Source organism: Balaenoptera acutorostrata, chromosome 3, assembly GCF_949987535.1.
Source record: "Balaenoptera acutorostrata chromosome 3, mBalAcu1.1, whole genome shotgun sequence".
Lineage (NCBI taxonomy): Eukaryota > Metazoa > Chordata > Mammalia > Artiodactyla > Balaenopteridae > Balaenoptera > Balaenoptera acutorostrata.
This window is the reverse complement of record NC_080066.1, coordinates 69,457,067-69,483,888: the sequence shown is the minus strand read 5'-3', so window position 1 is coordinate 69,483,888 and position 26,822 is coordinate 69,457,067. Positions and strand designations below refer to the sequence as shown.

Below are 26,822 nucleotides of genomic sequence, written 5' to 3'. Positions count from 1 at the left end.
GCGAGCCCCCGGAGCGGGGCGGAGGCCGGGGGCGGGCCGGGGAGGTGGAGGGGCGAGAGGGGACGGGCCGGGGCGGGGCCACGCTGGCTAGAGGGGCGGGTCTAGCGGCGGTCCCCGGCGATGTTCACTGCGCTTGCGCTGACAGACGCAAGATGGCGGACAGTGCGGAACTAAAGGTAAAGCGCAGCTCGAATTCACTTCTAATATTCGTCCACGGAGACTGTGCCGCTGGTGCCAGGGGGGATGCGTCCGACCCTGGGGGGCCGCTCGGGCCTGACTCCAACCGGGCCTGGAGTTGTAGAGAGGAGCGGCGCGCCGGGCCCCAGCCGAGGGGGCCCGGGAGCGGCGGGCCGCGGGCCCCGGGTGCCTCGGGGGCGCTGACGGGTCGTCCCCAGCGTGTTATTGTTGTGGGCGCCTCTGGCGGGGGTGGCGGGGGAAGAGATCGGGAGTCGGGAGGTGGGGGCCGCGGCTGTCCCCGGGGCTTGGCTTCCTCACCTTCCAGGCAGCCTCCCTGCCCCCCGTGGGGAGCGGGGGCAGGGGCAGGGTGTTCATGTTGGGGGGATTGGGAAAGCTCCCCGCCGCCGCTTCCTCTTCCTCCTTTGCAGTCCCGGGCTCCTGTCAGGCGCTCTCCTCAGACCCCCGGGAACTTGGCTCCTGCCGCCCCGCCCCTCCGGGCTCCCTGCCGCCCCCGCCCTGGACTCGGTTCTCCCCGGCTGCCCGCCTGTCAGGAGGCGCCCGGGGTGCCCCGTTTGTGGGCAGCGCGATCCTGGGGCGATGGGGTGGGGATGTGGGGGAGAAGCTCCAGTAAAGTTTAGTGAACCCCGGGCTGGCGTTGGGGTTCGACTGGGGGGTGACGGGGGAGTCTGTCTGGGCGGGACGGTACTCTCTCTCTGATTCCGGGCAACCGGGGGGAGAGACCCCTTCGAAGGGTGTGTATTTGGAAGCAGTGGGTGGTGCGAAGCAGCTACTCTCCCTTCTTTTTCGTCTCTTCCTTTTGGCTGGTGTGGAGGGTGAGAGGAGCCTTCGGGGGTCTCTGCACACACCATGATGGCGATGCTATAGCTGATGGAGGTGAATGGTTAGTGTTTATATCCCCCCGTTGCCTTTTGTTTGTAGGGACATCTTGCTGGCCATGTTGATTTGAACGAAATTCTCCCCTCATCCTACTTCAACCTCCAATAAATAGAACGTTCCTTCGTTTCTCTCAACTGTACCAATTACTCTCGCCTCGCGAAATTGGATGAAAGGGTGCCCCCTTTTCCCCGCTTTTTCTCCCACCCCAGTCTTTACCTGATGATGGCTTCTTTACCGAAGCAGATATGCCACTACACAAGCAGTTGGGGGAGGGGGGGTGGAACCCTTATGATTGGATTGTGACAAATGGGGCTCCGCTTGAATAATTTTGGTTCAGTAGCAAGCAGTTTTTAACTAACGCGTATTATTTCGAGGCTCTGAACGCGATATTCCCTTCTCTGTGGCTTCCTGTGTGTGAACCGAGTAGCTGGTTATCTTGACCCAGGGAACTGACATCTCTGTCAGAGTGGAGATTGGGATATATAGTTGTAAATCTTTGGGGAGAGTCGTCTTTTTATAATTAATGAAAATTATTTAAAGAATTATCTCGGTTATAATGAAACGACAACTCCTAGAACAAGCAAACGCCAGGTTTGTTTCTGGAGAGTTTTTCAGTGGAAACCTTCGCTGAGAGATCGTTTTTCCCAATAATTTTTCAATGTTAACATTCCAAAATTTGTATATTTAGGCTCTGCCTTTGAGTGTCATTCTTTTTTAATTCTAATTGCAAATTAAGGGAGAGCAGATTTAGAATGGATGGTTTCGTTTTTTCCAGTTTCAAACTATTGGCTGAAATGAAAAAGCCCCAGGAATTTGAATATTTGGAGGTAATTAACTCTTGAAATAAAAAAGTGTGCAACTTTAAGATACATGTTTTCTGTAGTTTTAAAATGTAGTCACTATGTTGCTGTGATCTTTGCTTTCTAATATTTATTTTGCTAGGAATCCTTTTGAATGATAGCTAATCAGTTCTGTTTTACGTGGACTACAGAGTAAAGCTGAAAAGCTTGTGCTGGCTGTGTTGTCACTCTTGATGCTGTCCAAAGAAACTGGTATGGAAAGCACATGCTGGGAGATTTCCTCCTTTGTTCTTTCTCATTTTAAGAAAGTGCCTTTGGGGATAGATCAGATCCCTGGTGTGAGTCTTGTTAGGTAAAGTTTCTCTTCACAAAAATGAGCCTGCATCAGATGAACTCTAAACACTTGGGGGGAAACTTTATTTTTCTAAAATTGGTCTCCTGTTTTGCTCTCTCTAAAATCTACTTGAGTTTTTCCAAAGGAGTTTTTTTCTAATATTATGTTCTGTTGTACAGTTTTTTCCTCCAGATTATAATAACTGCTCTTGACATACTGATCTGTCATTGTGTGTGCCCAGTACTTTGAGGAGCTGTGATAAATTGCTTAGTTGGTAATAGCTGTGTTAAACATTATGTTTATATTTGATTGTGGTTACATTTGCTCTTTTTTTTTTTTTTGAAGGGGAGGAGATGATCTTAGGAACACCTACCATAGTTATTTAAGAATGTGTATATGTAATTTTCTGTGCAGTAAGCTTTGGAAGATACTCCTTTTGAAATTATATTTTCTGAGTGGTATTTTGTTTCTTTGTTTTTTGTGGTTTTTGGAGGTAAGTAGCACTTATTCCTAATAAGGAATGAAAGGTCAGAGTAAGAATTAAGAAAAACTCAGATTTTTCACAGTTTTAGGTGAAAACAACAGTATTCCAATGGATTTCCAACTATGAGGCTTTGAGTAAATAGTGACTTTTGTTATCTTAATTTACAACCCACATTTCATTTTGCTGTGGACTGTATTCATAATTTTTTTCCTCGTGACCCATTTTAGTGAGTCCTTTTAAATGTATAACAGATCTGCAAGATCAGTTGGAAAAATGGATAGATCTGTACCCCCTGTAGAAATTGTGCAAGCTGCAACACTTAAAGATATTGCCAATAAAAATTAGATTGTGAGTCATACATATCAAAAAGTTCTCTGTACTTATTTGTTTATGAAAGGTTTAATTTTTCATTAGGGGAATACCCATAAATGACATTTGTAAGAATGTAGAGAGTGAGCATTTTATTGTCTTTAGGAACTTAAAAGCAGGAGGGTGTGATGGCCAGGTGATTTTGGAAGTTAATCTGACAGCTTCATGTAGCTCCTCTTAAAGTACTTAAAAAAAAAAATTACAAATGTTTTTTGCATTAAAAGTCAAATTGCGTTATATTGCCGTTTTTAACTCACCGGAGGAACAGTGGGAAGGAAGAAGTTCATTATCATTTTAGTGGAGTAAATAATGGGATTCAAGGGGAAGAGAAATCATACTTTAAAAACCATACCTTTAAAAGTAGTATCTGTATAAGCATGTCAGTAAATTCTGTTGTCATATTCTGCCTCTCTGTTTTCAAGAACTAGTCACTTAATTTTGATCTTTGTGGTGTAATTTGTCTGCTTTTATTTCAGATAGAAGCAAGTAAATCTGACAGTTTATTCATGGATTTGAATTGAATCTCCATAACTTGCTTTTCTCAAGTGCCACATTTAGATGGCTTTTTAAAGTCACCATTTTTATGAACAATATTTAAAAATTTGTAAAACACTTTAATATTTGAGTATTTCATATAATTGTTTTGAAATATCTCCTTTTCCTCCTCCGTTTTCTCCTGGATGATTGTATTGTCTCTCTTCAAAGGGTCTCTTGTAATCCCTGTTGATTGCAGTAGTGCTTAGTGGTGAGTCCATAGCTGATTAACCTTGGGTTTCTCCTGGTGAACTCCATCAACATGCTGCTCCAGGGTTCTTGCTGAGGCTTTTGAGTTCAGTGTAATTAGCACCCTTTCTTGCTTGTAACTAGGGATAAGAAAAGAAAATGTCTTAGAGTTGTAGTAGGGACGGGAAGAATTATCTAAATTTCTGGAAAACTGCAGTGTTCATGATGAGACGTAGCCTTTAAAAACAAACAAAACCCCTGGTTCATTACTTCATAGAATTGATTGTAGTGTGTTCTGTAGAAGTATTCTGCTCTGGCATTAAGGACCTTTTTTTTTTTTTATGTTTGAATAATATCTTATATGGTACTTTGCAGTTCATAATGTATCACATTATCTCATTTGATTTTTTCCATCAGTTCTTTAAGGTAGGAAAGGCAGGTAATATCTCCCTTTTACCAATAAAGTAAGCCCAGAAAAGGTAAGTGACTAGCCCAAGGTAATACAAATAAAAGTGGCAGGGACTTGAGCCTAGGTCTTGTGGGTTCAAAATCCTGTACTGTAGGCTGCATTAAAGGTGCCATGTCAGTCCTGGAGCCCTCTAGGGTGCCTCGCTCACAAAGAATTCTAGTTATGTTGTTGCTAATACTTTCCCTCTTGCTCTATGCCAGGGTATTTTTGGATATTCCTTGGGCTTTTTGCAAGGAAGATTTTTGAGTTTGTTAGTTGGAAACATAGACATTAATTCTTGCAAATATCATTTTACTTGAGAAAGTTTCAGCGAATACTGAAAAGTAAGCACAAAAATAAACAGCACCTGTAATCCCAGCACTTAGAAATATCATGGTTAACATCTGGGTATCCATTTAGACTTTCTGTCTGTGAGTAAATGCATATGTATATACATCACAAAAGAGATTGTACTACTCTTTATTTGTAATCTGCTATTTTCATGGCTATCTTTCCAGGTTAGTAAATATAGGTCTATATGATCATTTGAAAGGTAACGTATTTTATTCAGCTAGTCCCCTATCACTGGGCAATCAGATTACTTCCACTTTTTTTTTCTTTTTTGCTATTTTAAACAGTCTTGACAAACAGTCTGGTAGTAAAGTTTGCAATTTAAAAAAAATTTTTTATTTTATTTATTTATTTTTGGCTGTGTTGGGTCTTCGTTGCTGCAAGTGGGCTTTCTCTAGTTGCGGCGAGCAGGGGCTACTCTTCGTTGCAGTGCGCGGGCTTCTCATTGCGGCGGCTTCTCTTGTTGCAGAGCACGGGCTCTAGGCTCACGGGGTTCAGTAGTTATGGCTCGAGGCCTCTATAGCGCAGGCTCAGTAGTTGTGCCGCATGGGCTTAGTTGCTCCGCGGCATGTGGGATCTTCCCAGACCAGGGCTCAAACCTGAGTCCCCTGCATTGGCAGGTGGATTCTTAACCACTGTGCCACCAGGGAAGCCCCTGCAAATGTTTTATTCTAACTCAGTATATTCTACAGACTTTTTTTTTTGTGCTTCAGGGAACAGTGCAAATAGGATTTTGATTAGATTAAGGGTTGAGTGAAAAGTAATTTTTGATTTGTTCGTTGTTTATACCTTTATTATATCTGTTCCTATAAATCTGTCAGTAAACATTATATAAATGATCTGAATCAGAACATTTGATAAAGTATGAAATAGATTACGAAAATAGAAATAGATTATGAGAATTTTTGCTTTACCCATATTTTTAATCTCAAAGCAAAGTGTTGCTATAGTATAAGATTGGTAGGTAACATTGTTTTGGAGAGGCTGTTAGAGAAAGGCGGTTACACAGGCAATGAAAACATTTTTCTTTCTTAAGAACCTTTATGGGTTAAATCAATTAATAAATGCATGTGTGAATTGAATTAAGAATATTATTTGTGCAACATCTGAAAAAGTACTGCACTGTAGGAGGAACAGCTGATGAAATTAAGGGTATGAAATTGATCATACTCTAAATTTGATATGTTAAGTTTGGTCCTCACCTAAATCTTTAGCATTTATATAACAAATTGTATCATTAGGATTTTTCAGAAATAGGTGATAGAGATATTTAAAAATACTTAGTTGTCCTTTACTATCAATTTCAGAAATAGTACTAATTGTTATGCATTTTTTTTTTTTGCTATTCTTACTGCAAAATGTTTGAGTGCTACTTCCTCTTCCATGTTAAAAATTGTGGAACTCCCATTGCTTTTGATTCCCTCTACTCTTGGTTTCGTGGTAGCACGTGAATAAAAACTCCCTAAGCCCCTACTCCCCTTGGAATTTTCTGGTAAACGTTCATTCTTAGCCATGAACTTCTAAAATTCATCAAAATGAAGAAATCACCTTTTTTCCTTTTCTACTTCACATTAGATCAAGCAAACAAAACAAACATAAACCCTTTGAACATTAACTGTAACTTTGAAATATCAATAACTTTCACAGGACTGTTAATGTATGTTCCTATTTTTAAAAGCTCCATCTCTTTCTTACCTTTCCTGCTATTCTTTTCTGCTTTCAGTTTCCCCCCTTTGGTTGCCAGGTCAGTTTTCCCCAAACACTCCTTTCATCCTGTCACTCCACTGGCTTTCCATTGAAAACAGGATAAAGTCTTAGCTCTCAGTTTGGTATTCAAGATTTTCTATAGTCTGACTCTAATACATTTCATGTGTCTGTTTTGTCTCCTCCACTGTATAGCAAAAGTTTTTAACTTAAAGCCAGAGCTGTTAGTTTGCTTTTTTGTTGTTGACTAGTGTTCTGCTTTGTACACCACTCCATTTTCCCTCATCCCTACCCTGTGGACACAGTAGGTGCCTAAGATATATTCGTGAAATGAATTACATTCAAGATTTGTTTCTGTTAGTGAGGGGGCAGATGCACATGTTTATATGACAAGTCTAAATTGTGAATGTTCTGCGATAGGGTCATATCTTCATACTTTTTCTTGTGGCTGCTGCGTAGATGAACTTGAATAACATTAAATCCAGATAATTTATGAAAGACTGTTTTAGGTTTACCTTTTACATTTCTTTAAGTTATATAGATAATAAATGAATACATTTCTCATTGTAATGTTATAGCAGTAAGTAGAATAAAATTTTAAAGGCCTTCATTTTCACCCCACCCACTCCTTACCCCTTGCAACCTCTTTGGTACCTATTCTATTTTTTGAGAAGGAGAGAGCATAAGTTTTATTGAGGTATAATTCACATACCATGCATTTCATCCATTTAAGTGCATAATTAAATGGTATTTTAATATATTCACAAAGTTGTGTAACCATCACCGCAACCAGTTTCAGAATATTTTTCTTACCCACCCCCCCGCCCCCGCCAAAGAAATCTTACACCCTTCAGCTATCACCCCATTGCCACAACACACCCCACCCTCAGGCAACGCTGTCTACTTTTTGTCCCTATAGATTTGCCTGTATTGAACATTTTGTGTAAATGGAATCCTATAATATGTAGTCTTTTGTGTCTGACCTACTCATTTTTCTTTGGACATTTAATTATGTATGTCTGTATAACATTTGTAATTTATTGTATGTGTGTATGTCTAGATTCAGAACAAATTAGGAACATACATGGAACTCAGTATGTAAATATTTATTAAATGAATGTACATGTATTACTATACATAATCATACTATATACAATATCCTTTGACTTTTTTCACTTAACGATATACTATATTGAAGCTCTTTCCATGACATGTCCCAAAACGAGATGGTCTCTTTCTTTTTTACAGTGCAAATATTTCATATGTATGTTTGTAGAAGTTTACCTCTTGAATTTATCAATGTATATGTCTAAAAGTTCTTAACTTGTTTTGATGGTTTTGCTATATTGTTTTTATAAAAAAAAATAGTTGCCACATTTAATGTAACTCCTATAATATTAATATTGGAATTTCACTTAAAAATAGGAATGAAAACTGTAACAGATAAGGGTTGTTTGGCTTGAGGAGAAACGAATGTAGGCTCTTTTTGGGGTGCTGGCAGTACACAGCCAAAGCAATTCATTTTGTATTTGGATTTCTGAATGTGAGCAAGCCTGTTTTTAGCTTCATGGCATAGTGCTTAAAATAGAATTTAAACATGCTATCTTGTGCATTATGGTGAATTTTAAGACTTTTTCTTGTAGCCATGTAGGTCTAATCTTAAGATCTGAAAGATTTCAGGGTAAATATTTTTCTCATATATTAAAATCATCAGTCTGGTCTATGGGCTTCTGTGAGTTACCCAAGAAAGAGAACGTAGAGGCACCTAGCTCAGAGTCTAGCTTATAGTAGGTATTTGGTAATTATTTGTTATTTATTCAGGAAGTATCATATTCTGTCGTTCATTATATGTTTGAGTTCCGACTGTATGTGAAATGCCAGATTATCAGTTGGTTTGAGCATATCACCATATAAATGTGTGTATTTATTTAAACACTCTTGTTATAGTGGGATATGTACTAAAAATATTTGTTTCTTAATCATCCAAGTAATGCACCACCTATTACAGTGGTTCTCAAAGTGTGTTTCCCAGACCTCTGGTAGTTCTTCAGACTCTTCCTGGGGATCCTGCAGGTCAAAACTATTTTCTCAATAGAAGTAAGACATTATTTGCTATATTGACATTTGCAAAATCAGTGGTGGGTAAAATTACATGAATTAAGGCAGTAACACTAAACTGTACTAGTTTACGACATCATGCACTTGGAATTAAGATGATGAAGCAATAAAACTTATTAATTTCATTATGTCTCAATTCTTGAATACGTTTTAAACTATATTTTGTGTGATGAAAAGTCCTGTAAACCACTTTTACTGAACACCAAATCTGATGATGGTTAATTCAAGAAAAAGAACTTGTGCAGTTGTTTGAGTTGGCATGCTGAACTAGCTACTTTTTTAATGGGATACCATTTTTTATTGAAAGAATGGCTGACGAAGTATGGTTATAAAGACTTGGGTATTCGGCAGACGTTTTCTCAAAACTAAACCAAGTGAGCCTGTCACAGCAAGACAAACTGACAATATTTCTTGCTAAAGATAAAATTTCAGCTTTCAAGTGAAAATAGAATTTTGGAAGACTTGTGTTTGCCACTTTGAGCTTGACAGTTTCCCAGTACTTGACTTTTTTTTTTTTTTTCCGATAAGATCAGTGGTGGTGTTTTTTTTTTTTTTAAATTTAATTTATTTTTTGGCTGTGTTGGGTCTTCATTGCTGCACACAGGCTTTCTCTAGTTGCAGTGAGCAGGGGCTACTCTTCGTTGTGGTGCGCAGGCTTCTCATTGCAGTGGATTCTCTTGTTGTGGAGCACGGGCTCTATGTGTGCGGGCTTCAGTAGTTGTGGCGCACGGGCTCTAGAGTGCAGGCTCAGTAGTTGTGGCACATGCGCTTAGTTGCTCCGCGGCATGTGGGATCTTCTGGACCAAGGATCAAACCCATGTCCCCTGCACTGGCAGGCGGATTCCTAACCACTGCGCCACCAGGGAAGTCTCCAGGGTGGTATTAATGAATGTTATATATTGAAGTTGTAAAGTGAAAAGGTCAACATTTGGAAGAACTGCATAACTCACTGAAGCAATACTTTCTAAATAATCAATGCATGGTATTGCAAAATGGTAAAAAGATCCATTGGAAATGTAAGACAGACCAATGGACTTGAGTATATCAGAGTAGGAAATGTTCATTGATATGGTTTCAGATTCCATATTGGAACAGCCTTTAAGAAACTGCCACTTGTTGAGTTTTGGTAGAGGACCAAAGAATATCCACAGTTATCTGAGAAAGCTATTGAAATACTGCATCTTTTTCCACTACGTATCTGCATAAGGCTGAATTTTCTTCATGTACTTCAATCAAAACAACCTCATGCAGATTGAATGTGAAAGTGGATATGAAAATGAGGCTGTCTTTTTTAAACCAGACATTAAAGAGATGTGCAAAAATGTAAAATAGTGACTATTTTTACAATTTTTTTTGTCTTGGAATAGTCTTTTTAATTTAATATTTTGATTTATGTTAAGTAATTTATTATTTTTTTAAATGACAAATCTTTAAAAATTTTGTTTTCTTTTTTCTTTAAACGTTTTAAATTATAGTAATATATACATAACTTAAAATTTACCATCTTATCCACTTTTATTTTAAAAAATTAATTTATTTTTGGCTGCGTTGGGTCCTCGTTGCTCCACGGGCTTTCTCTGGTTGCAGCGAGCAGGGACTACTCTTTGTTGTGGTGTGCAGGCTTCTCATTGCGGTGGCTTCTCTTGTTGCGGAGCACGGGCTCTAGGCATGCGGGCTTCAGTAGTTGTGGCACGCAGGCTCAGTAGTTGTGGCTCGCGGGCTCTAGAGCGCAGCCTCAGTAGTGGTGGTGCACGGGCTTAGTTGCTCTGCGGCACGTGGGATCTTCCCAGACCAGGGCTCAAACCCATTTCCCTTGCATTGGCAGACAGATTCTTAACCACTGTGCCACCAGGGAAGTCCCTGTGTTTAGTTTTAGAGTATTAGGGTAACCATATATAATTTATCAACCAAAGTGGGACACTTTTAAGAGTGGAAGGGGATGCTTTTAATAATGTTGCTAGAACAACAGATGTAAAATGGAAAACTTGAAGATCTTGTAACTTTTTCTAAAATACTTTTTTTGTGAAGTGCTAAGAAATGAGATGACAGAGATTAAAAAATGATAATAATAAAGAAGAGTTTTGTGGCCAAGTAAATTTGCAAAATGTTGGATACAAAGTTAACATACTTCTTCTGCTGGACTTCTTAGGACCTTTAATGTGTGAATGTTATTTGAGAAGGGAGGGCATGATGGGGAATTATAGACTCTTGAATTTCCTGGACCGGTTGTTTTTTTTTTTTTGTCCTTATTTGAATTTGTTACAATATTGCTTCTGGTTGTTTGTTTTGGTTTTTTGTCCCCAAGAAATGTGGGATCTTAGCTCTCTGACCAGAGATCAAACCCTCACCCTGTGCATTGGAAGGCAAAGTCTTAACCACAGGACCACCAGGGAAGTCCCTCCTGGACCAGTTTTACCCCAGCACCCTATTACTCTGAATATCTATTAACCGTATGAACGTAGTTTGGAAAATGGTGACTTGGAGTATCCTGTCATTTAAATTGAAGCTTTTTAATGTGAAGCCCAATCAGATTGCTTCTCAGTTATAAGTTTTATTTGGGATTTTGTTTTGTCATATCTGGGCAGCTAACTTTATTACAATGAGTAAAATTTGAAGTTTAAAAAATATAACCTCATAAAGTAGTCACTATATGCAGATGACATACTATATATAGAAAACCCTGAAAACTCCACACAGAAACTACTAGAACTGAAAAATGAATTCAGCAAGGTAGCAGGATACAAGATTAACATACAGAAATCAGTTGCATTTCTTTAACAAATATCAGAAAGGGAATGTAAAAAACAATACCTTTTTAAAAATTGTATTTATTTTTTTAATATTTATTTGGTTGGAGTATAGTTGATTAACAACGTTGTGTTTCAGGTGTACAGCAAAGTGATTCAGATATACATATACATGAATCTATTATTTTTCAAATTGTTTTCCTATTTAGGTTATTACAGAATATTGAGCAGAGTTCCCTGTGCTATACAGTAGGTCCCTGTTCGTTATCTATTTTAAATATAGCAGTGTGTACATGTCAATCCCAAACTGCCAGTCTATCTCTCCCCCTCCACCCCTCCCACTGGTAACCATAAGTTCTCTAAGCCTATGAGTCTGTTTCTGTTTTGTAAATAAGTTCATTTGTATCTTTTTTTAAGATTCCCCATATAAGTGATATCATATATGTCTTTCTCTGTTTGACTTACTTAGTATGATAATCTCCAGGTCCATCCATGTTGCTGCAAATGGCATTATTTCATGCTTTTTAATGGCCGAGTAATATTCCACTGTATATATGTACCACATCTTCTTTATCCATTCATCTGTCAATGGACATTTAGATTGCTTTCACATCTTGGCTATTGTAAATAGTGCTGCAATGAACATTAGAGTTCATGTATCCTTTTGAACCACGTTTTTCTCTGGCTATATGCCCAGGGAGTGGGATTGCTGGATCATATGGTAGCTCTATTTTTAGTCTCCTAAGCAACCTCCATGCTGTTCTCCATAGTGGCTGTACCAATTTACATTCCCACCTATAGTGTAGGAGGGTTCCCTTTTCTCCACACTCTCGCCAGCATTTATTGTTTGTAGACTTTTTGATGATGGCCATTCTGACTTGTGTGAGGTGATATCTCATTGTAGTTTTGATTTGCATCTCTAATACTAAGCGATGTTGAGCATCTTTTCCTGTGCCTCTTGTTCATCTGTATGTCTTCTTTGGAGAAATGTCTATTTAAGTTTTCTGCCCATTTTTTGAATGGGTTGTTTAAAAAAACAATACCTTTTAAAATCACACCAAAAAAAAAAATACTTAGGAATACACCTGACCAAGGAGGTGAAAGACTTATATGATGAGAACTATAGAACGTTAACAAAGAAAATTGAAGATGAGTCAAAGAAATGGAAAGATATCCCATGCTCTTGGACTGGAAGAATTAATATTGTTAAAATGACCATACTACCCAAAGCAATACACTGATTTAATGTGATCCCTATCAAATTATCAATGGTATTTTTTGTAGAAGTAGAACAAATAATCCTAAAATTTATATGGAACCATAAAAGACCCAGAATTGCAAAAGCAATCCTGAGGAAAAAGAATAAAGCAGGAGGCATAATCATCCCAGACTTCAGACAATACTCCAAGGGTTTAATTTCCAAAATATACAAACAGCTCATACAACTCAATAACAACAACCCAATCAAAAAATGGGCAGAAGACTTAAATAAACATTTCTCAAAAGAAGACATACAGATGGCCAATAGGCACCTGAAAAAGATGCTCAACATTGCTAATTATTAGAGAAATGCAAATCAGAACTACAGTGAGGTACCACCTCACACTGGTCAGAATGGCCATCATTAAAAAGTCTGCAAATAACAAATGCTGGAGAGGGTGTGGAGAAAAGGGAACCCTCCTACACTGATGGGAGTAATGTAAGTTGGTACAGCCACTATGGAGAACAGTATGGAGGTTCCTCAAAAAACTAAAAATAGAGTTGCCATATGATCCAGCAATCCCACTCCTGGGTGTATTTCTGGACAAAACTATAATTCAAAAAGATACATGGATGAATGGATAAAGATGGATAAATGGATAAAGAAGATGTGGTACATACATACAATGGAATATTACTCAGCCACCAAAAAAATGAAATAATGCCATTTGTAGCAACTTGGATGGACCTAAAAATTATCATACTAAGTGAAGTAAGTCAGAAAGAGAAAGACATACTATATGATGCCACTTATATGTGGAATCTAAAATGTGACACAAATGAACCTATCTACAAAGGAGAAACAGACTCACAGACATAGAGAACAGACTTGTGGTTGCCAACGGGGAAGCAGAGGTGGGAGAGGGATTGACTGCGAGTTTGGGGTTAGTAGATGCAAACTATTACATATAGAATGGGTGGACAACAAGGTCCTACTGTGTAGCACAGGGAACTATATTCAATATCCTGTAATAAACGATAATGGAAAAGAATTTTTTTAAATAAAATAAAATTAAAAACAGAACATTTGTGGGAATTTCCTGGAGGTCCAGTGGTTAGGACTCAGTGCTTTCACTGCAAGGGCCTGGGTTCAATCCCTGGTTGGGGAACTAAGATCCTGCAAGCCTTGTAGTGCGGCCAAAAAAAAAAAAAAAATTGTATATATCTTTTTTTAAGCTTGTTTTTCTCTGAAAGCTATAAATCAAGCATATGATAACCTTGTTTTTCTTGTGCACCCTGGACAGTGTTTATTGAATAATTACCTTAAGATTGGAGAATCTTGGGGAAAAATAATCATCTGAATCCTAAGTAGTTGAACGATCTTATTTGTAACCTTAAACTTTGTTATCTGGAGGGGAATTTCTTATCATGTGCCACTGGGCTCTATAGTCTTGACCCTGTTATATCCCAAGTTTTAAGGATGACCTGTATGAATATTTAAGAAGCAAAAGTCTCAGATTTTGTAGGTGTCAGAAAGCTGGGAAGAATGTTAGATGACAAAATCAAGAGGAATTAATTCCTTGATAACTAATTCATCATCATCATCATCATCTCCTGTGCACTTACTAGATGTCATCTACCATACTTAGTATAGGTGATATGGAGAAAAGTGTCCTTGAAAGTCTCAAAGTCTAGGGGAGGACATAGACTAGAAAATCAGCTGTTTACAACACTGTGTGATAAATGCTACAGCAGAGAGTGCAGGGTGCAATTCTTCAACAGGGTTTTGAAAGGCTGGAATAATGAACTTGGAAAAAACGAAGTTTAACAGCGCTGTATATAAAGTTCTATTTTTAAATTTTAAAAATTGTATTAGAGGATGAGGAGGTTTAACCTAGTAGCATTTCATGTGAAAACAATTGAATAAAGGTTTTAGTTAACCTCAAGCTTAATGTGAGCGACAATGTGATGTGGACGTGACTCCCTGTCCCTGCTGAAAGAAAAGCATAACGTACAACATCCTTCCACTTGCCTAAATAAAACAGGCCAGTCAGTCTAAAATGCCTTATTAGGTTGCACTGGTAGAAATAGCTCTGTTCATAATAAGAGAGATAGTACTAAGAGTAGTCAAACTATCATCTGGATTATTTCATTCACTCTGAGTACGATGGCCAGGGTGGGAAGGGGTCTATACCAACAGGATGAAATTTTAGAACCATTGGGTAGAAGTTTAAGGAAAATTTCAATTCATAGAGCTTTTCAGTAATGTAGGCTGTTTTAAGATTAGATTGTGAACTCATGTAAGTGTTTCAGCAGAGGCTGGGAGACCATCAATTAAGGAGGTTACAGTAGAACTTCATATATTAGATGGACAGTTGGACAAGATGATTGCTAAAGTTCTATTTTAAACTAACAACATTGTAAGTCAAGTATACGTCAAGAAAAATAAATAAAGTCCTATTTTATGTTATGATCCTATGATTCTACAGTTTTTAAAAACATCATTTCAGGGCTTCCCTGGTGGTGCAGTGGTTGGGAATCTCCCTGCCAATGCAGGGGACACAGGTTTGATCCCTGGTCTGGGAGGATCCCACATGCCGTGGAGCAACTAAGCCTGTGTGCCACAACTACTGAGCCTGTATGCCACAACTATTGAGCCCGCGCGCCTAGAGCCCGTGCTGCGCAATGAGAGGCCGCCACGGTGAGAGGCCAGCGCACCGCAATGAAGAGTAACCCCCACTCTCTGCAACTAGAGAAAAAAACAAACAAACCCATGTGCAGCAACAAAGACCCAACGCAGCCAAAAATAAAAAATTAAAAAAACAAAAACTAAAAAAAGAAAAACATCATTTCATGGACTTCCTTGGTGGTCCAGTGGTTAAGACTCCGTGCTTCCATTGCAGGGGGTCCAGGTTCAATCCCTGGTCAGGGGAGTTCCGTATGGCGCACAGTGCGGCAAAAAAAAAAAAAAAAAAAAAAAAAATCATTTCAAATTCCCTAATGATGTCTGTAATTGTCAGTACTCTGCAGCATTGTGTGGACTTTGGCATCTGACTTTTGAGTCTGAGCTCCGCTATTTACTAGCTCTAACTTTGATTGAATAGGTTACACTTGTTACTCTGAAATAGTTCTCTTGATACTTTCCCTCTAAGGTTTTTACTTAATCACTTTTCTGGGACCCAGATTGAAGGCTGTGATTTAAAGATTTTGTATAGTTACAGAATGCATTTTTTCTCACTTTTTGTTTTGTTAATATTTATCTATTCTTTTACAGTTCTTAACTTTCTCTCAGATAGAGTATAATGTATCTTTCATTGCATCTTGTCTGAAACTTAAATTAGATGATATCTCCAGTTGTAAATGCAACATTTTGTTTGGTTTTGGTTGGAGGAGTTTGTGAAAAAATATTCATTCTTTTATAATTTGATAGACTTAAAATTTCTTAAAGCTTTATTTATTTTTTTTAATACATTTATTTATATATTTAAAAATTTTTGGCTGCGTTGGGTCTTCATTGCTGTGCGCAGGCTTTCTCTAGTTGTGGCGAGGGGGGGCTACACTTCGTTGTGGTGCGTGGGCTTCTCATTGCGGTGGCTTCTCTTGTTGAGGAGCACGGGCTCTAGGTGCGTGGGCTTTCAGTAGTTGTGGCTCATGGGCTCTAGAGCACAGGCTCAGTAGTTGTGGTACACGGACTTAGTTGCTCCACGGCCTGTGGGATCTTCCCGGACCAGGGCTCGAACCCATGTCCCCTGCACTGGCAGGTGGATTCTTAACCGCTGTGCCAGCAGGGAAGTCCATAAAGCTTTATTATTTTTAAATTTTAGATTTTATTTGAAAAGTGAACGATTGTTCTCATGATCACGTATAGCACTGCTTTTTAAAAGGCACCTTATCTAGATTATTGAACGTTCTTGCAGATTTTCTTTGCAGTATTTCTTGGTCCTGTCTCCTCTATTTCCACTGTCACAGTTTCTTCTTACATGTAGATAAATAATTCTTGCTTGTTGCTATCTCTTTTAGCTAGAAGTCTTATTTCTTAGTCTGTTTCATCCATCCTATAGGTGGCTACTTGAATAACCTTAAACTATTTTTATCACTTGTTTACTGTCCCCAAATAAGCATTTATTCCACTGCTTGTTCACTCTGTAGAGTCTAATTTCTCTCACTGTCATTTAGTGCCCCCATCCCAGTGTAACACATACTCTGTCCTGGCTAAGATTTGTGATAAGACACTTGTATTGGTTAGTGGTTATAAATTTGAGCTCTGGAGTCAGGTCAGGTTTGAGCCCTGTCTCCATCACTTATTTACTTATTTACTGTTTAGCATCAGTTCTCTTAACCATAAAATGGGAATAATATTGGTCTGTCTCTTGTGTCCATGTGAGGGTTAAGTAAGATACTCATGCTACTATAATTAATATGTAATTGGCATATTATAAGCATTTAATACATATTAGGTTTATCATTATTTTTACTGTATCAACTCATGTATGACACTTATATTTTTGATTGAGAACATTGCTCATGGAGAGATTTCACTGACCATACAGATTGTATTTCCTTAACCTGTGGAAGAGTAGAACGAAAAGAAAGATTTCACTTAATAGTTATAGCATTATAGAATTTTGAAATTGAGGAATCTTTGAGAAGCTCTAGTCAATCTGTCATTTTTTAAAGAGAGAAAATAGACCCTGAAAGATTGTGATTCAGTAAATTAGTGGCCGAGTTAGTATTAGAATCCAAATTCTATATATACTAGTACCATATTATGTTGTATTTGTACCTAGCACATTTGAGAATTGAATTAATATGATCATGAGTCTCTGTTTCTGAAGAATAGCTTATCTCTATGTGTTCATTGTTTGTTCCTATATTCCCTTTCTACAACTCATTTAGGGCTCATTCATGGATCCAAAAAGCGTTTATTGAACATCTGTGTGCAGAGCAGCTTTTTACTTAAAGTTATATTTGTCCTACCTCTGCATAAGAAGTTTGGCAATGTGTTAGAATTTTAAACTCTTAATTTTTAAATTAAACTAAACTTTTTTTATTGTAAAAAATATTTAATCCAAATTTTAAACTGTTTTGATTTGGGTTTGTTATTTTTAGTATTCGAGTTATCATCTAGAATGAGCTTTTGAAGGACATATCCATGGGTTTCATGAAATGTGGTAGTACATAAATGGGGATGATATTTAAATTATCTATCAAAAATCAAAGCCATGATATGCCATTTCAACAGAGTGTTAGGTTTATACTTTGCTTGAAGGAGAATGGAATCTTCATGTTTTGTCATTATGTGGGAGCTAAATGCAACCCATGTGATGGAAGATACCAGAAGGGGAGAAAGGTAATCAGCTAGAGGAGTAGGCACTACAGGTCATTTTTCAGTCATCTTATATTGAGAAATAAAAGATGAGAAATCAGGTGGAACAAGATTATGGAGAAGTATGTAACCAGCCTGACTTGCTGCTTTAGTAGAAACTGTCTAACTAGGTTTTCTGGTTGAACTGGACATTGTTGACAAATTGCTAATCTAACAGCTGTTTATTAACTATTTCAAGTGGAGAGGATTAGAAATGATCCTAAAGTCAGTTCCATTGAATGAAGAATCTGACTTTGAAAATAATGAATAAAATATTTTTGTAGTACCGTACAATCTTTATGCAGTTAGAGTATTTTTGATGATTGCTTTTGTGGATAGAAAGTAAAAGTATAAATGAAATATTATGACATTGTTAAATGCCTATTTTGACTATCTTTAGAATTCATTTCGGTTTACAGTTGTTTACAAATTGATACCAGATAAAGATTCATAATATAGAGTCTGCTTTATGATTCATCCCCTAAAATACTGCAGTGGGATGTGTGAACGAGAGTAATTAGGTGGTTCAACAGGAAGTACCTAATTCTTATTCACAATTTAGGTATGACCTTTAATAACATAGGGTCATAGCTAATGAGACAGTAACATTGGCCCTTTTTACTTAATCTCAAAAAGCTGTCTACAATACTTATTAATATTGCTTGACTATTTCTTGTATTTCTTTTTCTCAGAATATAGTCCCTGCCTCTGTAGTTGGAATGGTGTTCTTATACAGGCACACACACATAACTCTGTGTGTGTGTGTGTGTGTGTGTGTGTGTGTGTGTAAAATGTTACATATCTGAGAAGGAGATTAAGTTGAAATGTGTTCTTATATAATGGTGAGGACCTTCCCCTCCTTCCTCCCCATTCCCCTACTCTGCCCTGAGAACACTGGAAGTCAACCTTATACTGCCAAAGCAGGAGGTTGGAGGATTCCTCTGTGTCAAAAGTGATCAGATAAAAGGAAAAAATGGAATCCTCATGATAGCCAAGTTCCTGCCTTATCATCCTAGAGTGCAGTACTCCGGTCTGCTCACTCACACAGTTCATCTGATCATCTTTTTCGTGTCTTACTCTTAGATGTAAATGTACAGCCAAAGGTTCCCTCTTACTTGAGGAAAACATCAAGCATGAAAGGCAGAGACCAGAGAGAATAGCAAGAAAGAACTCAGATTACAGAGACAGTGCAGGCAGGTGAAGAAAACAACATCAAACACCCTATTTATTTATATTCTCAAAAGAAAAGAAGATGCTGTGGTAAAAAATAAAATTAAATTAAAAAAAAAGAGAGAAGATACTACACTACATTCATGTAAAATAAGAACAAGATGTAGAGGGAAAAGAAAAATGCAGCAAACAGAAAAGAGCTCATAGGAATTTTAAAAAAATTTTTTAAATTTATTTATTTATTTTATTTTTTTGGCTGTGTTGGGTCTTCGTTTCTATGTGAGGGCTTTCTCTAGTTGTGGCAAGTGGGGGCCACTCTTCATCGCGGTGTGCGGGCCTCTCACTGTCACGGCCCCTCTTGTTGCGGGGCACAGGCTTCAGACGCGCAGGCTCAGCAGTTGTGGCTCACGGGCCTAGTTGCTCTGCGGCATGTGGGATCTTCCCAGACCAGGGCTCGAACCCGTGTCCCCTGCGTTGGCAGGCAGCTTCTCAACCACTGCGCCACCAGGGAAGCCCCGGAATTAAAATTTTAATAGAAGAGTTAGAAGATGAAGTTGAGGAAATCTCCCGGAAAATAGAGCTAAAGACAAGAGATGTAAATGCAAGAGGAAAAAGAAAACAGAGCAAAAGAGAATTAGACAGTCTAGCAAGGCCAGTATCTAAATAATAGGCATGCAAGAAAGAGAACAGAAAAAAGTCAAATGAAGATTACTGCAAGAAAACTTCCCAGGGACTTCCCTGGTGGCACAGTGGTTAAGAATCCACCTGCCAGTGCAGGAGACACAGGTTCAATCCCTCGTCCGGGAAGATCCCACATGCCGCAGAGCAGCTAAGCACATGTGCCACAACTACTGAGGCTGTGCTCTAGAGCCCGCGAGCCACAACTACTGAGCCCGTGTGCCACAACTACTGAAGCCCACATGCCTAGAGCCCATGCTCTGCAACAAGAGAAGCCACAGCAGTGAGAAGCCCACACACTGCCACGAAGAGTAGTCCCTGCTTGCCGCAACTAGAGAAAGCCCGCATGCAGCAACGAAGACCCAACACAGGCAAAAATAAATTTATTAAAAAAAAAAAAGAAAACTTCCCAGAACTGAAGGACATATATCTATAAATGTAAAAGACTTAGCAATTATCAGTTCATACAATAAAAAAAAAAAAACAAACCTACTCCAAGATACAATATTGTAAAATTTCAGAACACATACAGAGAAGCTTCTGGAAGCTTCCTGAGGAGGATATATAGGTGACTGTGAAAGACTGTGAATCAGAATGGTGCCAGGCTTCTTAAGAGAAGATGATGAGGAAAGGCCTTCAAAATTCTGATGGAACATACTTTCCTGTCTGGAATTCTATACTGAGCCAAACTCAGTTACTAAGTATGAGTAAATGAAGATATTTTTAGACAATGCAAGGGATTTTTAAAAAAGTGTACTTCCCATGCCCCCTTCTCAGGAAGCTACTGGAGGAAATACCCCACTAAAAAGAGAAAATCAAGAAAGGAAGAAGTGAGATCAAGGAAACGGGGGGTCCAACACGAAGAGTGATAAGGGAATTCCCAGGATAAGTTAAAGGGAAATTCCATGACCATAGTTTTGTACCAGGTCTAGAGAGCAAGCAGTCTAAATTAGAACTTGATGGAGGATTGTATGAAGTATATTTTTAAGAAAGAAATTAAAGGACTTCTCTGGTGGCGCAGTGGTTAGGAATCTACCTGCCAATGCAGGGGACATGGGTTCGATCCCTGGTGTGGGAAGATCTCACATGCTGTGGAGCAACTAAGCCCGTGTGCCACAACTACTGAGCCTGTGCTCTAGAGCCCGTGAGCCACAACTACTGAGCCTGTGTGCCACAACTACTGAAGCCCATGCGCCTAGAGCCCATGCTCCGCAACAAGAGAAGCCACTGCAATAAGAAGTCCCGCGCACCGCAACCAAGAGTAGCCCCTGCTCGCCGCAACTAGAGAAAGGCCACGCACAGCAATGAAGACCCAATGCAGCCAAAAATAAAATTAACAAAAAAGAAATTAAAACAGAGATTTACCTGATATATTTGAATACGTTGAGAGAAAAGTTAACACTAGCAATTTAAAGATGAATTAACCGTAGTTACACAGAAAATTAAGCAAATGCAAAAATGGTGCAGTTATTAACTAGAAGGAAAACAAGGTCATACAAAAAAAGAAACAGTAATCATGATGTACTTTTGGCTTGTCTGTGAATATTATTTACGGCCATAGTAATAATATAAACTCTAACAATTGATTCAACCAAAAATGATGATGGGAAGTTGTAACAGATCTAAAACATTATCTTTTAATAGGAAGTCAATATTTTTCCTAAAGGGAAAAAATTTTAAATAACTAATAGACCTACTATATAGTAGAAATAGGGAAAAAAACGCCTGAAGAAATAGCTAAAAAGACTTGAAAGTAGTTGCCTTAGGGATGTGAAAAATGGGGACAGGGCAAGTGACATCTGTTTTTCTTGTAAAACTGTTCGACTTTTAAAACGGTGTGCAGGTCTTTCTGATTAAAAAGATTCATTTTAAAAAGATGCCCCTCACAGAATGCTTTCTGTACAGAATATACACATTTCTCAGGCATTCTATCATTTGGGGTTGTAGAGTCAGCAGAATGCTATCCAAGGAGGTAATGATTTCTAGTAATAGCAGTGGTTGATGTTATCCTTAGTTATAAATATTCATTTTGTTGTAGTGCTAACAAATGGAGATTTTAAACACACGAAAGATTAAAATACATTGCATTTCAACATTTCACATTTAAGTGTTTAGTTTTCCTCTGTGTTGTCAACACTTTACATTGTGAATTGACTGCTCCATGCGTCTTTGAAGCTTTTTGGTTGAGAGATACTTCAGATGGTTGCGTTTCCTGCCCTCTTTTATTTGGTTTTTTAAACAGTGCATGCTTATTACAGTCCTTAAGATTATGCAGCAGCTGCTCCAATAATAGCAATAGATAGCACCTCATCTTTCACTGTACCTGATTACAAGGTGCAATGGTTAATTTGAATCCAGATGTTTTCTTTTAACCACCAATTTTTTTTAAAGCTAAAATGTTGAAGCTTGAAGTTGAGATTGAATATTAAATAAATTGATCTTTTAGAAGTTTTTCTCTTTCCTAATTAAAAGGCATGTGGTTTGTTTTCGCTAAAAGACACTAACATAGTGTAAAGGTACAACATTTGGAGTAGAAGTAGTTTTGTAACATTCAACAAATTTCTTAAACTTCCTAGGCCTCAGTTTTCCCATCTGTAAATTGAGGACAATACCTACCTTATAATTGTGATGATTAATTATGCGTCCTGTGAAAATGAAAACAAAAATTATGCCTATGTCATTAACTTTTTTCTTTTGATCATCAAGCATGAGATTTTATTTTATGCGAGTTGTCAATGTATTCTTCCATAGAAATAGAACAATAATACATCTGTGCTGCATTTAAATAAATCCTTATACACATAGAGTTAGGACAAAAGCTGTCATAAGTTTATGGTAACCGCTGAGTTTCGGTTTTTGTGTTTGACTTAAGAGAATGGAGCTGAATTGAAATGGAAAGACATTCTTCTCTTTCTAAAAATTTATCGTGTTTTCTCTGTAAAACAAAATACATTTGGCCAATGCCAACTTAAATTTAGTTTTAACCTATAATCTTTGAAGCATAATTCATGTTATTTCTCTAAGAGCAGAAGCTTATTAATACAATGCTTTTCTGTTGAAATCTCTGTTCCTTTTAAAATAAGTAAAAAAAAATCTTTAAAACTATTTTGTACTCTTAGGACAGTTTGGATAGTAGGGAGAAATTGATATCCTGCTGACATTATAGTAATTATTTAATCTCTGATAACAATCTAAAGAGAGAAACGTTATAGGATTTGGGCTAGAATTTGTTTTTTAAGGGCTACATTATATCTTTGAACATAAGAGCTTGGGAGTTCATTTGGATTTATATTATAGTTATGTATAACTTATCACTGTAGAATCCACCCCCACCCTTCCTTCTGGTGTGACTTTCTTATTTTGTTCATCATTCATTCATTGTCCTGTCATTATTGTTGGGCCCTAGTGTTAGATGCTGAAGGTAACATGACCTTGTACCATAGAGCAGGGGTCCCCAACCACCTGGTCCATGGCCTGATAGGAACTTGGCTACACAGCAGGAGGTGAGCGGTGGGAGAGCAAGCAAAGCTTCATCTGTATTTACAGCTGCTCCCCATCATTACCACCTGAGCTCCACCTCTTGTCAGATCAGCGGTGGCATTAGATTCTTATAGGAGCGTGAACCCTACTGTGAACTGCGCATGTGAGGGATCTAGGTCGCGTGCTCCTTATGAGAATCTAATGCCCGATGATCTGAGGTGGAGCTGAGGTGGTGAGGCTAGTGCTGGGAAGCAGCTGCAAATACAGATTATCATGAGCAGAGAGGTTTGACTGCACAGAGACCATAATAAATCAATGTGCTTGAATCATCCCGAAACCATCATCCTCCCCTCCCTGGTCCATGGAAAAATTGTCTTCCACGAAACTGGTCCCTGGTGTCAAAAAGGTTGGGGACTGTTGCCATAGAGGACCTCAGTCTGGTCATGGAATCATTTGTAAAAAAAAGAAAATTATAATACAGCAAGATAAGTGCTAAAATAAAGATATGAAAAATGGCCAGTAAGAGTAGTGAAAAGAGAGTCATTTAGTTCTGCCAGGCCTAAAGGGCAAGGCTGACAAAATCTGGGCTTTGAGGAAACAAAGCATTCTCCAGGCCAGGGAAGGTAGGGCAAGGGCTCATATTTCTTTGATTAACCCGCTATATTGCATTTAAAGCTCTTTATACACTTGTTTTTCTCACTGTTTTATTTTTCTTAATTGTTTTGTAATCTGCAAATAACTTCTAGATGATTGGCTTGAGATGAATGTTATCCCAGGGAGTGGTGGTAAATTAGGGAAGGCAGCTTAGCTTTTCTGGTATTTGGGATGAGGTGAGGGGAGAAAACAGTTGTGCAAATAGAGAGTAAATGGTAACCTTACATGTGTCTTTCATCCTGACACCGCCCTGTCAGTGGTGGTAAAGTCAGGATTCTTCTGTTAATAGCTGTATGATCTTGTCTTCCCTTTGGATTTCATTTTCCTCAACTTTAAAATGAGAGAATTGGTGTGGGTATTTCCTGTTGGTAGTCTCTTAGTAGTTGGGGAAAAAGGAGAAATAAGTTTGGGAACGCAGAGTTAAAGTTAAATAGATTTCTTTACTACAGCCTTATGCATTATGGCATGTGGATTGAATTCCTGGACTTTTGCCGCGTGGCTTGTGGGATCTTAGTTCCCCGATGAGGGATCGAGCCCAGGCCCTCGGCAGTGAAAGCACAGAGTCCGAACCATTGGACTGCCAGGAAATTCCCAATTCCTGGACTTTTTAGCCTGGCTTTGCCAATAGAGTGTCAATAATATGTTTCCAGTGTCATCCTTTTCCTAATGGTTTAGTGGAAAGATCATGCATGGGCTTTAGAATTACACATAACTGGGTTTGAATCCTCATTGATACTTAGTAGCTATGTGGCTTTAGGTAAGTTGTTTAACCTTTCCTAACTAGTTTCTTCACATGTAAAGCAGGAAGGGTAACACCTTGTGGAGTTGTAAAGATTTAATGACAACCCATATGAAAATATCAAATGTATCTGGTATATAATGGGTCAAAAAAGGTATAGTTTAAGCCCTATAAATCCCAAAGTCAGTATAGAATGTAATATAATGTTATTTGTATCCTGCCTACATCTGGTGCTTGAGGTGGACTGTTTATATGTTTCACGTATACTTATATAATTTTCCCCTAAGAAAACAAATGTTCTTGAGGGCCCATTATCTTTTGCCATCCACACAGCACTCAGTCCTCTCCTGGAGACTTAGTAAGTGCTTGATAAATACCTGAAAATTTCATTATAACAATGGAATGAGGTGAGATGTGGTTCTACTTGGTGTATACTTATTTTACATCTTTCATAACTCTAGGTAGAAGTTAGTGAATTTATGAATATTAATTTTAAATTTCTTTGGTTATATCAAATGATTAGGTTTTAAGTTTGAAATAGCTGGAATTGACTGTAAATGAATTGGCCTTTGTAAACAAACCATAAGGATAAAGTGTTAAAGTATCGTTTAATGTTGTAAATTATATTATTGGAATACTAATGTTTTACATTTTGTTTTGTCTCTAAGCAAATGGTTATGAGCCTTAGAGTTTCTGAACTCCAAGTACTGTTGGGCTACGCTGGGAGAAACAAGCACGGACGCAAACACGAACTTCTCACAAAAGCCCTGCATTTGCTAAAGGCTGGCTGCAGTCCTGCTGTACAAATGAAAATTAAAGAACTCTATAGGCGGAGGTTCCCCCAGAAAATCATGACGCCTGCGGACTTGTCCATCCCCAACGTACATTCAAGTCCTATGCCAGCAACTTTGTCTCCATCTACCATTCCACAACTCACTTATGATGGTCACCCTGCATCATCACCGTTACTCCCTGTTTCTCTTCTGGGACCTAAACATGAACTGGAACTCCCACATCTTACATCAGCTCTTCACCCAGTCCATCCGGATATAAAACTTCAAAAATTACCATTTTATGATTTACTGGATGAACTGATAAAACCCACCAGTCTAGGTAAGATTATTCTGTAATGATTATTTGGTTACTTTTGGAGGATACATTTTCATTTTTGAGTTTGAATTTGACCCAGATTATTATTCATAATAAAATTTATATTTGGTGGTAGGATCTAGATGGTAAAAAGGATCTTTCAATTTTAGACGAATTCAAATATATAAAAGCTGTCTTTTAGACAGAAAAAAAGCATATTCACGTCTTCCGTGATGGTTGCTGACACAGTAAATGTTAAAAACTTTCCAAGAATATAAACGTTTTTAAAGTGTAATATTTTAGATTGTTGATTACTATTTTATAATAACCCTTACAAAATTAAAATTAAAACCCAGTAATTACTATCAGTCTCTGAATTCAGTTTTTAATTTTCAAGGGTTGATGACATCTAAATCAAATGACTATTTTTGATTATTTAAATGAGTAAATGGTTTAAATTTTTATAAAGGAGAGTTGAGGTTTGATGTGTAGTATTTTAATTTCAGTTGACTTTTTCAAGTGGATATGTGTACCTTTCATTTGCACACATGATTATGGTCATATAATCACTTGAAATTTCATGTACTATGTTTTCCCATCATTTGATAAATGCCTAGTCTATTAATAGAATTCGATGTATTAATCAACTTGAAATTTTAATTGCTATAATGCTACCTTACTTTATTTAAGGTAGAAGAAAATTGACCCTGTTGGGATCTCTGCTACCTTTGGTATAATATATTTAAAATATCAGACTTCCAGATGCTGGTTTGTTGTTATAAATCAGTGGTTGGCAAACTATGGCTGGCAAGGGAAATTCAGCCTGCAGCCTGTTTTGGTGAATCTGAGCTAAGAATTTTTTTTTTTTTTAATATTCCTAAAGAGTTGTAAAATAAAACAAAAACAGAAGAATATGCAACAGAGACCATGTATGTCTCCAAAACCTAAAATATTTACTGTCTGGCTTTTACAGAAAAAGTTTGCCAACCCCTGTTACAAATCAGTAAACATTTCAGTTTGGGGGATTGGTGAGTGTTGAATTTTGAGAACATTTACAGAAATTCATTGAACTGGGAAATGTTTGTTTTAAATTATTTTTAACAGAATAACTGAATAAATTAAGATTATAGGAGTCATTTTCAAACAACATGAATTTTTTCACATGACTTTATTTTTTAAATAGCCATTAATAAGAAAACACTTGCTGAGAACCTACTGTAAGCTTTTAAAACTTATACATGCTCATTATAAAAAATGAAAGTGCCAAAGTCCCTTCCTTGTTAGCAGTTCAGTAT

The 26,822-nt window shown here is 37.8% G+C and overlaps 1 protein-coding gene across 4 annotated transcripts in view; it reads left to right on the top strand.

The window, feature by feature from the left end:
• The window catches only part of PIAS1 (protein inhibitor of activated STAT 1), a 220,125-nt gene that overhangs the window by 95,992 nt on the left and 97,311 nt on the right, over positions 1-26,822 (top strand). For 2 of the 4 annotated variants that reach the window (XM_057543247.1, XM_057543245.1), the window contains exons 1-2: positions 99-176; positions 25,107-25,551. In XM_057543247.1, coding sequence (XP_057399230.1) covers positions 153-176; positions 25,107-25,551 — 469 coding nt within the window. In that variant the 5' untranslated portion in view covers positions 99-152. Of the gene's footprint in view, positions 1-98; positions 177-942; positions 1,079-25,106; positions 25,552-26,822 lie in introns of those variants that run through there. The other 2 variants (XM_057543246.1, XM_007166075.3) reach the window with 2 other exon arrangements.